The 15115-nt window shown below is 36.0% G+C and overlaps 1 protein-coding gene across 4 annotated transcripts; it reads left to right on the top strand.

The window, feature by feature from the left end:
- Positions 1 to 1562: 1562 nt before the first annotated feature.
- LOC119082136 (activin receptor type-2B) lies at positions 1563 to 12906 on the top strand. 4 transcript variants are annotated; one of them, XM_037191526.1, is made up of 9 exons: positions 1563 to 1990; positions 4542 to 4700; positions 4766 to 4939; positions 5009 to 5163; positions 5233 to 5421; positions 5481 to 5814; positions 5882 to 6087; positions 6163 to 6255; positions 7632 to 12906. In XM_037191526.1, exons 1-9 carry the CDS (start codon positions 1948 to 1950, stop codon positions 7806 to 7808), a joined length of 1530 nt encoding a protein of 509 aa, XP_037047421.1. In that variant the 5' UTR covers positions 1563 to 1947; the 3' UTR covers positions 7809 to 12906. The 4 variants fall into 4 exon arrangements, with proteins under 4 accessions (XP_037047421.1, XP_037047412.1, XP_037047439.1 ...); XM_037191544.1 differs by having other exon boundaries at positions 1588 to 1990; positions 5024 to 5163; XM_037191534.1 differs by having other exon boundaries at positions 1588 to 1990; positions 5012 to 5163.
- Positions 12907 to 15115: the final 2209 nt, after the last annotated feature.

The raw sequence follows: 15115 nt of genomic DNA, 5'->3' as shown, positions 1-15115 counted from the left end.
TCCCCTGCGCCGCTAAAGTATTCAATTTTACGTCACTCATTTATCGGTTTTTGATATTCAGAATACTCGGTGCTATTATTGATGCGACGGTATGCCGTAACAGGAACATCTGTGTCTGTTGAAATTTTAACTGACCATCGCTCTGCGCTTTCTAAGAGGCTTTGCAATGAAAAATTTTCCGGGAGCATTAGCACCCAACACCCAAAACAAAAGTCGGCGCGCCTGAAGATAGATTATGTTGGTCTAACGAACAAGCTGATGTTGTGCGACTTTACCTTGTAAACAAAACCGAACAAATAGAACAAAAATTAACGAGTGTGCAAGTCACACGAGTTTAAGTTTCATTGAAAACATGTGTCGTTATGACAAATAGATACATTTTGTTGAACACATTACAGTTTGTTTGAAATGTCAATTTGAAGAAAAAAAAAAGTTTTCATCAGGTTGATATTTCAAACAATCTGTAATGAGTTTGTTCAATAAAAAGCATCTGCGTGTCACCGCCTTAGTGATCAACTCAGAAGTGTCTTAACCTTTTCTTTCAGAACATTGCGAAAATGGGTGGTATCGGTTCAACCATCTGGGAGTAGTTCTCAAAAAAACCAAAATTATAGAGTGTGAAGTTTGCGGCCAGAGCGAAGCGACGGTTGCAATTCACACGAGTTTTTTTATTGAAAACTTACGTCATTTTTTGCCGGGACATTTTATATACAAAGTTTCGAAGATTTTTTCAGTGAAACTAAACAGAATTAAATCATCAATGAGAGATTTATTAGACCGTTCTAGTAGTTCTTCTTCTAAATGCGTTTTTGTGGCCATCAATATACAAAATTACATTTCATTGAAATAAATCAATAAATCATTACTAATAAAAATACTCAGACAAACAATCAAGGGATCTGACCCACCCAACAGGTGGGACATAGTTTATACAACCGAGTGGTAAATGCTCTTTTAGGCACTAGATGTGTAGAGTAGAATACACATCGTGTGCCTAAAAAAGCATTTATCATCGAGTTGTATACAGCGTTTTTCGCAACAAAGGCAAAGTAGGACTTTTCGTCACTTGTTGCGAAAATGGCTATATTTCACTGAGTGCGAAAAACTTTTTTCACTGTGTCGTGAAGACAGTAAATTAAAGTCCTCAAAACAGTGCTAAATGAATGCATGGAAAGGTAATGATTATGGCTCGGAATTACGAAAACGTATTGCTTACCACTTTTAAACAAGGAAACGCACTATAGGAGAATGATGTTTAGAAACTAAGAAGAAATGTAATAGAGTTTTCCCATATTTTAATACATTCTGTCATAAAATTACTGCTGTCACTGCGCTTATTTTCACTGCTGTGACATTTCATAGGAATGAATCAATGTGAAGTTGTTTCACAAAAAAATAGTCCAGTTAGAATGAAGTACTGTAAAAAAAATGTGGCGCCTCTACAGGCCAACCGACTAGGCGAATACAGACGATACAAAACTTAAATCTTCGTAATACGGAGCGCGCGCGTAAAAATACATATGTTTGCTATGAGCAATTTCGAAATTCGAAAAATGGAATGCGAGCGGTCGGAAAAATGAGAGATGTGTGACGATTGTGACTTATATTCACATAGTTTTGACTACATTTTTTAGTGCTACTACTTTATTATTTTTTTCATCTTCCCTTGAAATTATAAATAATAATTTCGCATTTATAAACAACCGTAGGTCCACCTACATAATGCAAACAAGTGTTTTAACAGCACCATAGTTTCACTAAATTTGATTGGTTTATTTTTTTGATAAAGAAAAGTGTAATCGTGAAGAAACTGTCGCGATCGATGGCAGAATCATAATAATACAGAAATATACATGGGACCCTCGGACTCCATTTCTTTGTTTGACGTCTTCCAAAAATAAACTGTTCGTGAAGCTTATCTGATTTATTCAATTTGTGGACATCAAAATGTGGAAATTTATTATTGTGCTCATTTTTGGCTGCTGTTACGGTAAGTGCGACGATTCCATTTATTGTGTAAATCCATTAATTATTTACAATTCCTTACTGTCTGTGGTCTAGACTTAAAGTTGAATGTGAAAATAGTTCTTGTTTTTGATTCATTTAAACGAACCGAAATTGATTAAATGTTCAACTTGTTGAAATGCGTCGACAATAATAAACACGCGCATCGAAGATATTTTTTTGTGATTAAAATTTCATCGTAAAAATGCAGACAGGCTATGGTGTGTTATATTCGTAAAAATTGTTATATTCGATGTAGACTAGACAGTCGAGTTTTCGATTCCAGCCTTTCTCTGATAAGCAATTCCTTGAACTCTCAAGGGTTGTTTGGACGAAATTAATCTGAATTGGTGTGTGTAGTGGAATAGACTCGGAAGCGACTAACAGAAACAGTATGTTCGGTTGAAGGAACCATCACTTTTACATTTACCGACAGATAACGAATACCGCTGTGCATTTGTTGGATTTATTACTACGATTTTCGACCGTTTGCAATATGCAATATGAAATTTGAGTGACAACACAGATTGTGATTCCTCAGTCGAATGTAATAACTTGTTGCTCCAATGAAAAACCATGACCTTTCACATTACTGTCACAAATCACAAATTTGCTTTGAAGCTATTTTTAACAATATGTTCGTTCATGCATGTCTGTCTGCGCCACTATTCCCTCTCGTCCTATTGGTAGTATTTTTCTTGAGCATCTTCGAATGCGTATATATGCTTTTCGTTGTTCATTGTGGTATTCGTCGACTGCGGTAGTACATTGGGATTCAACAGTTTACTTCTAATGCAAATGCAATGAACGTCTTGAGATTAGATAGTAGATTTGGATTCAACCTGTCACATACGGCTTTTCATCTGTTATCGATAACGACGCCAAAAATAATAACAAGCTCTATGTAATATGGTCCGTTATATAATAAAATGCATGTTAAAAAAATTGAAGTACAAGATTTGAAATCAACCAATTAAAAATACTTTGATCGATGGAAGTAATAGACCAGATAATAATACTGGTCACATGCTGTCTATAACAGGGTAAAATGTAATTTAGACGAAGTCATAATTAAACCATTCGCCGGTCTGTAATTTAGAAATAGGACATGCAATTAGGGTTAAACAGTTAAAAAAATAATCCACAAATCTTGTTTAAAGTGCAGAGTCTTCGGTCAACATACCTAATTTGCGAACTACAACAGTACAAACACACTCTAAACTGTTTGCATTTTTTATAGGTTACAATTTCCATTTAGAATGAATATCCATTCTTCACTTTTATCAGAACAAGAATGTGCTTTTGAATTTTTAAATTGATCAATTTCAAATACACGTTCGGCTTTTAAATAAACTTTTTGCTTTTTTCCGAACAGAGTCCAATTAGCGTTGGAAATTAATAAATTTTGAATTGAAAAATTCGATGTCTCTTAAACCGTCTGCATTATCAATTACCGGTCAGTAATGGTTCTATTTTTTCGGCCATCAAACGAAACTTCTACAATGATTGCACGGGTTTAAATACGTTATAATTATGTCACACACTGTTGACAAAGCAACGTTGCACATCATAATACAACAAATCGAAGATGGTCCTGCGGGCGCCAAGTGACAATAGACATGTGCCTAGAAGCGATTTAGCACATTTTTCTCAATGAAGACAACGAAAGTTTTACTTTTCGTCACTGACTTGAGAAGATTCTACTCAACGCATAGTGTGCATCCAGGAGATATATTTTACGTTACTTCGTTCTGCCAAGTATTGTTTCGCCGTTTTGATGTTTCATTGAATACCTTAAGTTTCTGAGAGATAATTGGTTTATCCAATCGGGTTTTTTTTTACCTCGAGCCGATGGCGAGTACCCTTTTTTGTTCCCTTTGTAATGTAAAATAAGTTTTTTTAGTTGTGTGACCGACAACTGGAGGGATTATTGACAATTTGTACATCGACGCTAAGCGATTTTAAAGTTTAAAATTTACGACTACCTATCTTCAAACAATACTTAGATTTCCATTCTGAGTTATCGGCTCGCAAATCCTATTTCCAAATGTTCAAAATCACATGCATCAAACAATCACTTATCGTTTGTTTAGGATTAGTCAGTTGGATATGATGTAAAAAGCAACTCTTCCATATGACCCAATTCAATGTTCGCGGAATAGAGACAATAACATCCTTTTTTTGCGCAATCGTAGGAAGAATACGATCATTATAGCAGAGCGATTTGGTGCATGCAATCTTTTGTTTTTAACTAATGCAAAGGTGGTGCAGATCATCGATACATGTTTTCCCGGTTTTAATTAACTGAGACTGTACACTAAACATAATCTTCTAAAAAAACGATTCGTGAACCTTTTGAACTTGTGATATTTTTTAGTTTCCTATCTGTCGTTCATCTCCAATGTTATCCCCATCAATATAATATATCCCATATTATCACACGTGACCCATATTCGAAATTTTATTTTTGGAATTTATTGAACTCGTATTTGAATCCCAATTCTTACTTTAAGTAAATACGAATCCGATACTTACAGGTGCCATGAGTCGAGCCAACCTGGATCAGAGCAAAGTACAATGTGCATGCTTCAATACTACAGAACCTGAAACATGTACAAATAACAAAGTCACTTGTGATGTTGAGGCTGGAAAAATTGGCGGCTGTTTTGTGGTTTGGGCAAATGACAATGCAACAGGTAAGTGAATTTATTTATCGCGTGAAGTGAAACCGTCAAAATGTTTATTTTTTCTGTGGTGTTAGGAGAAGAAACAGTCACCATGAAAGGATGCTTCATCAGCGATTCGTGCAATCGTACTGAATGCATTGCCGATTCCCCACCGAGAAGCAACATCAACTACTGTTGTTGTCGCGGTAATATGTGTAATCTTAAATACAAATACGTGCCATTGCCGCCAGCGCCTGCAGAACTTGAAGGTAGATTGTTGATTCATTCATATCAGAATCTTGTTAATGATACAGAAAATTCAACTCAATTTACCTCAGAAGTTGTCATTCCAGCGCCACCGTCCGACAAGCCGAATGAGAATTTGATAATTGTTATAGTTGCATGCTGTGCAGGCGTTATTGTGTTAGCATCTGTCGGCGGTTTCTTTCTTTATCGCAATCGAAAAGCCGCTATGTTCAACGAAGTGCCAACGGTAAAGAAAACTGGTCATCCAGTTACAATCAACGATTCAATCTAAATGTCACATGAATATTTTTAACAGAATGAACCAGACATATCCAGCTCGTCATTGACATTGAATAGTCCTAGACCAATTCACTTGATCGAGCAGAAGGCTCGTGGCCGTTTCGGGGCAGTTTGGCGTGCCCAATTCAAATCGGACGAGGTTGCTGTGAAAATATTTCCGTTACAAGACAAGGACTCGTGGCAGTCGGAACAGGAAATCTTTAAGGTTGGTCGAATAGCAATCGGAAAATTATTGAGTGGAAACGACTAATTTCTAACTTTCAGCTGCCCAGAATGAGACATCCCAACATTTTGGAATACATCGGCGTTGAAAAACATTCGGAAACATCGGAATTTTGGCTAATAACCGCTTATCACAGCCTAGGGTCGTTATGCGATTATTTGAAAGCGCACACCGTCACATGGACAGAACTATGCAAAATTGCCGAATCGATGGCGCGTGGCTTGACACATTTACACGAAGAATTTCCAGCCACCAAAGCCGATGGCCTCAAACCAGCCGTTGCACATCGCGATTTTAAGAGTAAAAATGTTTTACTGAAAGCTGATCTGACTGCGTGCATTGCCGATTTCGGATTGGCTTTGATATTCGAACCAGGTAAACTCAAACATTATCACAACGAAAGCGAACCATTTATCTAATCACAACAAATTACCGACTACAGGTAAACCTTGCGGCGAAACTCATGGCCAAGTCGGAACACGTCGTTATATGGCGCCCGAAGTACTTGAGGGTGCTATCAATTTTACACGTGACGCCTTTTTGAGGATTGATGTGTACGCTTGCGGTCTGGTTCTCTGGGAATTAGTTTCACGGTGCACCGAACACGACGGTATCATCCCGGATTATACGCTACCGTTTGAGACTGAGGTAAATTGGACGGTTGAACTGCGAGAGAGTGAAGGAGAATCTAATTTGTTTTTCGTGTTTGTCTCGAATTTGTAGCTTGGAATTCATCCGTCAGTTGAAGAGATGCAGGAAAATGTTGTTACGAAGAAAATGCGTCCGCGTATACCAGAACATTGGCGATCCCATTCTGTGAGTATTTTTTAGCCCCGTACGAAGTACTGGGGGCTTATATAAAAATAATGTCCTTCCGTCCGTCCGTCCGTGACCCCTCTAGCTTGAGTAAATCACAACCTTTTTTCAAAATTCTTTTTTTCCCCGATTGGTATCGACAAAAATAAGGTCAAGTTCGAAAATGGACATGGTAGGGTCGGCCCCTCCAGAGCTAGGGCCCTATAGGTGTTTTTCAGTCTTTCGACGATATCTACCGAAATACGCACGCAATAGCTGCTTGTGATATATCAAATGAAAGGTATTGACGAGTAGAACAAAGTTGCTGAACATTGTTTTTGGGTAAGATGCAACGTGGGCTTGTTGGGAGGGCTCAAAGGTCGTTACTCGGCCCTAAGTGTTTTTTGCACATAAATCGAGTAAATCTCATCCGATTTTGCTAGATTTAGTTTTTTATGGAAGGTAATTGAATACCAAAAAGAACGTGACGAAAAAAGTTTCAAATTTGGGCCCTTGGACTAAGGCCGCTACTCGGCCCTAAGTGTTTTTTGCACATAAATCGAGTAAATCTCATCCGATTTTGCTAGTTTTTGTTTCATTTGAGAGATAATTGAATGCCGAATAGAATGATGGCGAAAAAAGTTTCAAATTTGGGCCCTTGGACTAAGGCCGCTACTCGGCCCTAAGTGTTTTTTGCACATAAATCGAGTAAATCTCATCCGATTTTGCTAGTTTTTGTTTCATTTGAGAGATAATTGAATGCCGAATAGAATGATGGCAAAAAAAAGTTTCAAATTTGGGCCCTTGGACTAAGGCCGCTACTCGGCCCTAAGTGCTTTTTGCACATAAATCGAGTAAATCTCATCCGATTTCGCTAGTTTTCGTTTCATTTGAGAGGTAATTGAATACCCAATGGAAAGTTGGCAAAAAATTTTGGGTTTCTAAAATAATGTCGTAAATTGTTGGTTTTATTTGAAAGGTACTTAATACGGGCTTTCGTAATTGCGCTATGCGCAATTTTAAAAATGAACAGTTTCAGTAAATTTGACAATGCCCAACTTGACTTGCATTTTGGTAACAGACGCATTAGAGGGTTGTAGACGTATTAGGGTTCCGGGCTTATTAGGGCTACGGACGTATTATGGTTGCAGACGAAATAGGATTACGGGTTGTACGGGGCTAAGTCGCAGCAAACGCTCCGACTGTTCTGATGCCTTGTTTGGTTATAAATGTGACACGCCCACTTTTGCTCCCCGAGCAGATAAGTGGATTCTCTTGATTTGATTGGTCCCGTCACATACATAACTCGGGAAGCAAAGACCTTTGCGTCGAGTGTGCACAATTTACTTCCATGCGAAGTCATTCAAATCAAATCCCTTTCTTTTCCAATTCGACAGGGTCTCAATGCCATCTGTGATACAATGGAAGAATGCTGGGATCATGATGCCGAAGCCCGACTATCGTCGTCTTGTGTCATGGAACGCATATCACAGCATACCCGGTATCCAGCCACCCAGCTCTTCATCGAATCGAACACCGATACGCTGATAAAAAATCGCACCGTTAGCATGTAGAGATGAGACGGCAGAACTGTTGAAAATGTTGAACGTTTAAATGAAAGTTTTTAATATTTTTGATGCAAACACAAGTTAAGTGGATAGATTGTATACACGCTTTCGTGAAAGAAATACGGGGTGGAGAAAGAAATTTAATATTTTTTGAAACGTAGTGAAGAGACAAGAGAAAACCAATTATTTTTTAGTAGCGACGTAAAGTGAAAACAAAAACATTTTATAAATTCAGAAACGGAACAACCGAAACTCTTCCTAAAAAGAAAATTTTGTTTTTTATCGTTATTGTTTCAAAGGTTTTTTTTTGTGTGTACAGTTTTTAGTGTCGTGTTAAGTTGTCGATTGGTAGATTTTCAAAGCCGAAATGAAAAATGATGTAGTCCAAGTTCGTGCAGTTCATGTGTGTACCATTTGAATGTATAATTTTAATTTTGTGACCGGCAAAGGAATAATGCAAAACGACCAGTGGCGTTAGTTCGTTCCTTTAAAATTACACTTTCCTTTTACATTACTCGACCAAGATCAACGGTATGCGCATCCATCATAAATATTGTAATAATCAACCGGCAATCAATTTTTTTAGTTAATATAATGAAAAGCATAGAATGCAAGTGAAAAGTAAGATGCATAAATGACCAGTGTGTGATGTGTATTGCCGGTTGTGTATTATATTCAATTTTAGCATAATGTCTTGATTTGTTGAATAAAAATTGTGATTCGATTCGGATCGGAATTTTGTTGGAGCACAATAATTGTTTCATTGGACAGTACAGATGGAAACGACAGTTTCTTAAAATTCAAAGAGATATCGGTGTTGCCATTTAAAGTTTTTTTTTTATCTAAGTGCAACATATTAATGCAAATACGGCTATGCTAACTTGCTAACAGGCAACTGTTTTCGGTTTTCCTTTGCTTGACGAGTGAATATACTTATTCAGCAAAACATATTTCTCTTCTTTATAATTCACAGTAACAATGGAATGTGTAAAGCAAAAGTTGCTCATGTTTTTGAGAATATTTTATTTTAAATTTCCGTGGATCATTCACGATGGGAAAGCGTTGATCGGAGTAAATTGCTACCTGCAACGAAATTGTCAATATTTCTGAAGACTTTCAGGAAGTTACTCTTGCCAGAGGTAATGAAATTAGGCCATTTTTGTCGATCATAATCGATTCTTCTTTCGGTTAACTGAACTTATTTTGTAAACTTGTTGTCGGAAAGGACAGAACCTTGAATAAATATTAACAAATGAATGAGAGCCATACATAGATGACACGTTCACATTTAGCAACAGATTTTGAGAACCCCACCATCACCAATTTTCTTATCCTTTTAACATAGCTGATCACTTTAGACCATAGTAAAGGTCTTTAAGTGGGCTTAAAGTTTCACGAACGGGTTATATCACCTGTTATCTTCACCGAAGACACAATGGCAACACTGAGCTGAAGCTAATTTCGTGTTATTTACCAAAATAAATTGCCAAACAAATGTTGAGAAAGATTTTACTTCAGTCGAAAAGACTGAGATCGAAACAAGCTTCGATAACTATCCGATCATTGATACGCCTACCGTCTGTGAAAGGTTCGTGAGTATTGATGAGTATTAGCCAGGGATTCCAAGCAAAATTTTACGCCATTGCTTAAAAATCCAGGGGGTAGACAACAACAACAGGACAGGGGCGAATTACTAGGTAAATAAAAAACAAAGGTAAAGACGAGAAACATTGACGGTATAGGGCTAATAAATGCAGGGCCAGTTATTCGGATTTTTTTTTTAAATTCTCAATATTCTTAAACTTTCCGAATCTTTGAGCTAAGGAATAAAATTCCGAATAATAAGCTCAACAAAGATATGGTCTATAGTCCTATCGAGTGAAATCTAAACATCCCAAAAAATCGTCATACCACACTCATTCCCTCATATTTGTTGTAATTATAATCCCACCAGAACGACAGTGACAAAAAACACCCTTTCTATGCAAGGGCCATCATACAGTGAATGAAAAACAAAAACGACAGAATTAACAAAATGGGAACATTAATAGTACAATATTTACCAATGGGAAAATGGCCTCTTCTTGTGTGAAAACACACAAGAAGTATCACTTTAACCATTTATCACATTGGTAAGTAATGTACTATTGCTCAAAAACTTGAGGTAAAGTTTGGCACCCTTGAAGTAAAGTGGTTAACTTCACCTCAAGTTTTTGAGTAAACATTTGTTTTTATCCTAACAAAAAAAAAAATCAGTTCGATTTAATAATTTTAGCTTTAAAAATCGTAGAAAATAATTATTATATTTTGACTTTACATTATTGTCAATGAAAAGTTTAAGTTTTCTTTTTATTTTAACTATTACGAATACATTAAATGGTAAATACTAAACAGATTAGTGATGTAGAGATTTAGATTTAAAGTGAAAATATAAGAAAAAAAATGAACAGAAACAAAACTAGCTTTACGTTAAGACTGCACGATCCGGTAGTAATATAAAAAATATAAGAAAAAAAAAATGAAAATCTAGTTTCTCAATGGAAAAATGGAACATTTATTGAAAAGAGAAAAAGTAATTTTGTGCCAAATATTGAAAGATAACATTGTTTTAACAAGAAACAAAACTTAGAACGAACACAACTAAATTAAAGAGTACGAGTGAAAACGGAATAGTATATTACGCTCGATGCTGATGGAAGTAATTTATGACATGAGTTAACAGCTTTGTGATAAACGCAAACTCACAAGTGATGTTTTTGAGCAACAGGCTTCGGTAATTGTCTTTTCGATAAGTATAAAGTTTGTGTATCCGAGTCGTAGGCGACACTGGACACTGTTACCGTAGTAAGCTAATGCAAATACACACGAGTCTGTTTGCGAGTATCACGAAAGTATTTCCGAATTAATAAATTACGTAGAAGCATTCAATGTATTCTGGTTTATTGCCTTGCCCATGCAAAAGTCGATTATCATAAAGGAATTCGCGTAAAAATTATCGAAAATATTCTTCTTGATGTAGATCAACTTTCATGTAATGCTCAACTTTCGCATGGGGCAGATAGTAAATATAATTTTTTTTTGTAGAAAAAACACGTTCACCGAAGAAAAAAGAGAATATAGAAAAGGAAACAGGGTATTTTGTAAACGAAACAGCAATTTTCATTACAAGATCGCTGTGGCTAGAGGGTAGAGTATACCATAAATTTGAAGAACAAGAATAATAAGTCAGCGCCATCTTGTTAACAGAACCTGATAATTAAAATCGATGCGACGTTAATCAAGCGGACCAAATGATTCTTCTTGATATCGTCACTCGGACGTCTCATTTTAACCGATTTATTATACCCGCGCGTTAGCTTAGCGGTCGTGAAGCAAGTTGATCTATTTAAGGCTACAACGGATTGCAAATTGAAGAGCTGATTGACGACTTATTATCTAAACTGTCTGATTATTTCTGAAGTTTTTGATGTGGGAATTTTAAAAACGATTTAGGAAAATCTGTACACAAAAACTTTGCCAAGATGCTCACGTTCGAACGACAGAAACACTGAAGCAAACGTGCGCTATCGTTTCCTTTTTTTACTTTATAACCGTGATGAACAGTAAAATATTTGAGATTATTTTTTAGTGGCGTCTGTGTTTATGGAAAAAAAATTAGAAAAGAGTTACATAAAATTGGCAGTGAAGCGAAGTCATCCCTACAGAAGCTCTTTGAATTTAACAAATCTGCTACTTCTTTTGTTTATGTTATCGACCATTGTTTCACACTAAATCTTACACGAAGCTTGACATAACATTCAGTTTAACTGTAGAACACCACATAAGCCATAGGTCGTCGCTTATTATTATAATTGCTGCCAACAAATAATTAGATGTTTCTGAAAGAATCTTGTGTTGAATCTAGTTTCCTGCTTGGGTAAAAATAACGGAGAAAGAAGGTTCAGTGAACTAGGCTCGGTCAAGCTGTCGAAAAAAAGTCTGAAACAGTTGGGTTCAGGGTTCCGTCCATTTCAAAGAGAAAAAGAGAAATTCGGTCTAGAAGCCCAATTAAGATTTCTGCATTTTCCACGTTGTTCATTGTTATTAAAATGCTCAACCGAAAATCGGGAGACGAGCCTTGCCCTGCCATCACTGCCAAGTGTAAAAAAAAACTCTTACATGAACCCTGCAAGGGATATGAGACTAATAAATAAAGATTCCCGACAGAGAGGCGCTTCTTTTAGCTGAATGAAATTTTCTATATTCCGGACGTTCTACCTATAATCGTCCTCATTCATTCAAAAACAAACAATATCTTACACTTTGAAAGCCTTTTTTAAAAAATGTTGCCCTGACTATTAGACGCAGAGTTTAATCGTCCCTCATTGGATATTGTTAGATTTTTCAAAGTTTTGTTTCAGGACTTTTGTTATTGGTCGTTAGAAGATAACTGATTCGGGTAGCTCTAGTGCATTATCTCAGTCGTCACAAATCGTACAAAATCTAAATTGATGCCAAAATAAAGGTGCTGAAACCCAATGAAGATGCAATTGAAAAAAATTTCAAATGTATTCTTCATTGTTTTCCAATACTAATGCAACAACAACAATTGACAACATTTTAAGAGTTTCTACAATGTGGGACAGGTACATACCTTTTACCGCTTCGGTAACAAAAATTGTAGAACAATTGAATAATTAAATGCAGAAACCGGAAATGTCACATTACCGAATTATAAGAAAAATGATATTAAATTGATATTTAAAACAAAACAAAAATATTGAAACGAAATCAAGCGAATGAAATTTCATTTTGTTATTATTCGCTAAAGTGACATGTTTGGTATCTGTGGTTATATTCAAATGTGTCGTACTTTGCCACATCGAAAAATCTTTCACCAATTCAACCCATGACCCTATGAAGGACGATAAGTCTCCTGAGTTCTATGTCTCTATAAAGATTAAATAAATCTTTTGATTTCCAAATTGATAATAACTTGATAATAAAATCAACGATAGAATATAAATTTTCTAAGATGGTGCTAATATTGTTGAACAGTATGGAATTTATTAAAGAAATACGATTTTGTTGTGTGTGGTTGGAATAGAGGGCAATATTTTGTAACGGAACAGAAAGAAAAAAGAAGAAACACGGCGGAAAATTACAGTTAGAGGCAGAGAAATTTCAGCATGAATTTCAGATGTTTTTAGGCTGATCTACACAAGCAATCAAAACTGTATATATACACCTTTATACGGTTTTACTACTTCCAATTCCAAGTGATTGCGTGTAGCAGTTTCAGCCGTATAAACAGTTTTGATTGTATGTGTGGATCAGCTGAAAAACAGCTGAAGCAAATTCATGTTGAAATTTCACTGCCTTTAACTGTAAATGAAAAACGAAACTTTATAAATTGAAATTCTTGTAACCATATCAAATATTTGAATTTTTAGAATTTTTCTATTAACTAAATTTTAAGATGCAACAAGTTGACGATGATGATGATGATGGAAACAATTGAACTTTTTGATAGTTTTGTGTAATTTTTGTATAAAAAACGAAAGATATCAAGAGACGAACGTTAATTTGATGTTTTTCCTTTTACTTTTTTAAATTTTAAGAGAAAAGTGTGTGTGTACAATATGCGCCTATTTTAATAAAACTAACAAAAACTCTTACAATTATACTAAAAAAAATTATAAATGAAAAACAAAAACAAAATGTAGGTAAAACAACAACAACTAAAAACAAATTTGTTCAATTTCATTTTTTCGAAATTTAATTTAAATGTTTTTTAAACTCAAACAACGCATTTTTGATTATATTCTCAATTTCATCCAAAATCTCCACATTCATCCGATCCCTCTCACCATCATTCAGTTCATGGAACGCATGATCGCGTTTCGCACCTCCGCCAATTATCGGCAGATTCAATTTATTCACCAAACCCAAAATTGAATTGATCAAAAAGACGACAAACGCTAATGTAGCCATCAGAAACAGCGGGTCCACCAAATGCATCATCGAATTACCCTGATTCAGGAAATGTGGCTGGAATCCTTGCTGCGGCTGGTAGGTGTCAAAATTGTTGTAATAATTGTTTGGATAGTTTTGTCGATAATCGGCTGGATCGTCAACGATGCGCAGTAGTTTTTCGTTTGGGCTAGTCGATGCTTGATGATAATTGATTTTGTCGAGTGTTATGTTTCTGGGCAGGAGTGTGCTGTTCGACGTTGAGGTTGAGTATTTTTTAGGATAGACGAAATGCTGGAATGCCTGCACGGATTTGTAGTCTTCGGCGGGAGTTGTGCGCACAATTTCCAAATTATTGCCACTTTTCACTTCCAATTCAGTTGTTTCTTCTTCAGACGTGTACAGTTGGGCCAGCCACGCGAACACAAAGACGAAACAAAATAAATTTAAATTCATTTTCGAACAGAATATGATGCACTTCACACAGAAAAGCGGTGCAGTGTGAATATCGAATGCTTGCTTACACTTCGATGGTCGATCTGGCTTTCATGGAAACGCAGAATAAGCCGACGATTTAAATAAGTCTTACCTTTGCGATACAATTATCTTAGCTGTTGAACATGTCACTACAAACGTCTGGATATTTGTTTAGTTGTGCTGCAGACAAAGTGCGCTTTTTCTTCCAATTCAACCAACCAAGTGACAAGTTCACCTATTTTTTCTTATAGTCAATTCTTTCTTCGTTTTTTCTTTTTTATTTGATTTGCAATTTGATGTGATGTATCCGACACTCATTCATTGATTTTATCAAATTGTTCTTGCCGATAAATGTATTAAAGGTTTCAACGTAGAAAAAGACCGTAAGATTTTGCGCTAAGGTAGTATTCCCAGTATGTACTGATACGCTTGTAAAAGATCGGACTCGGCATGCTACAATTATTGCAGCATGCACTTAATCGGACTGACTGACTTGTGTTGGACATAAAGTGATCTGCCTCTACTTTTCCACTTAAAGGCGTTACATGATCATCAATTTGGAATAGTTGGAGTAATGGTACGCTGTTTTTAGCGAAAGCCGTAATCTTTTGATTTTCCTTTGGAATTTGTAGATTGTCATATCCATCAGACGGCACCAAAGGCACACGTTCGAAAAGTGGTTTTCAGTACGAATGCTATTTCATACTACTAAGTGATTAATAAAGGCCAATACGAATACAAGCGCGGTAATTGCTAGGATTGACAATTAAAATTGCTCGTGTGTTTTCATCAACTTCTTTCCACGGAACCTGTACGAAATCATCCAAGACAGGGACTATTATATTGGGAATTTGTTTATTGAAATTACTAGAAATTGTCGAAAT

The sequence above is a fragment of the Bradysia coprophila genome, chromosome X, assembly GCF_014529535.1.
Source record: "Bradysia coprophila strain Holo2 chromosome X, BU_Bcop_v1, whole genome shotgun sequence".
NCBI lineage: Eukaryota > Metazoa > Arthropoda > Insecta > Diptera > Sciaridae > Bradysia > Bradysia coprophila.
The sequence above is the reverse complement of the archived record's forward strand: the minus strand, read 5'-3'. Positions and strand labels throughout refer to the sequence as shown.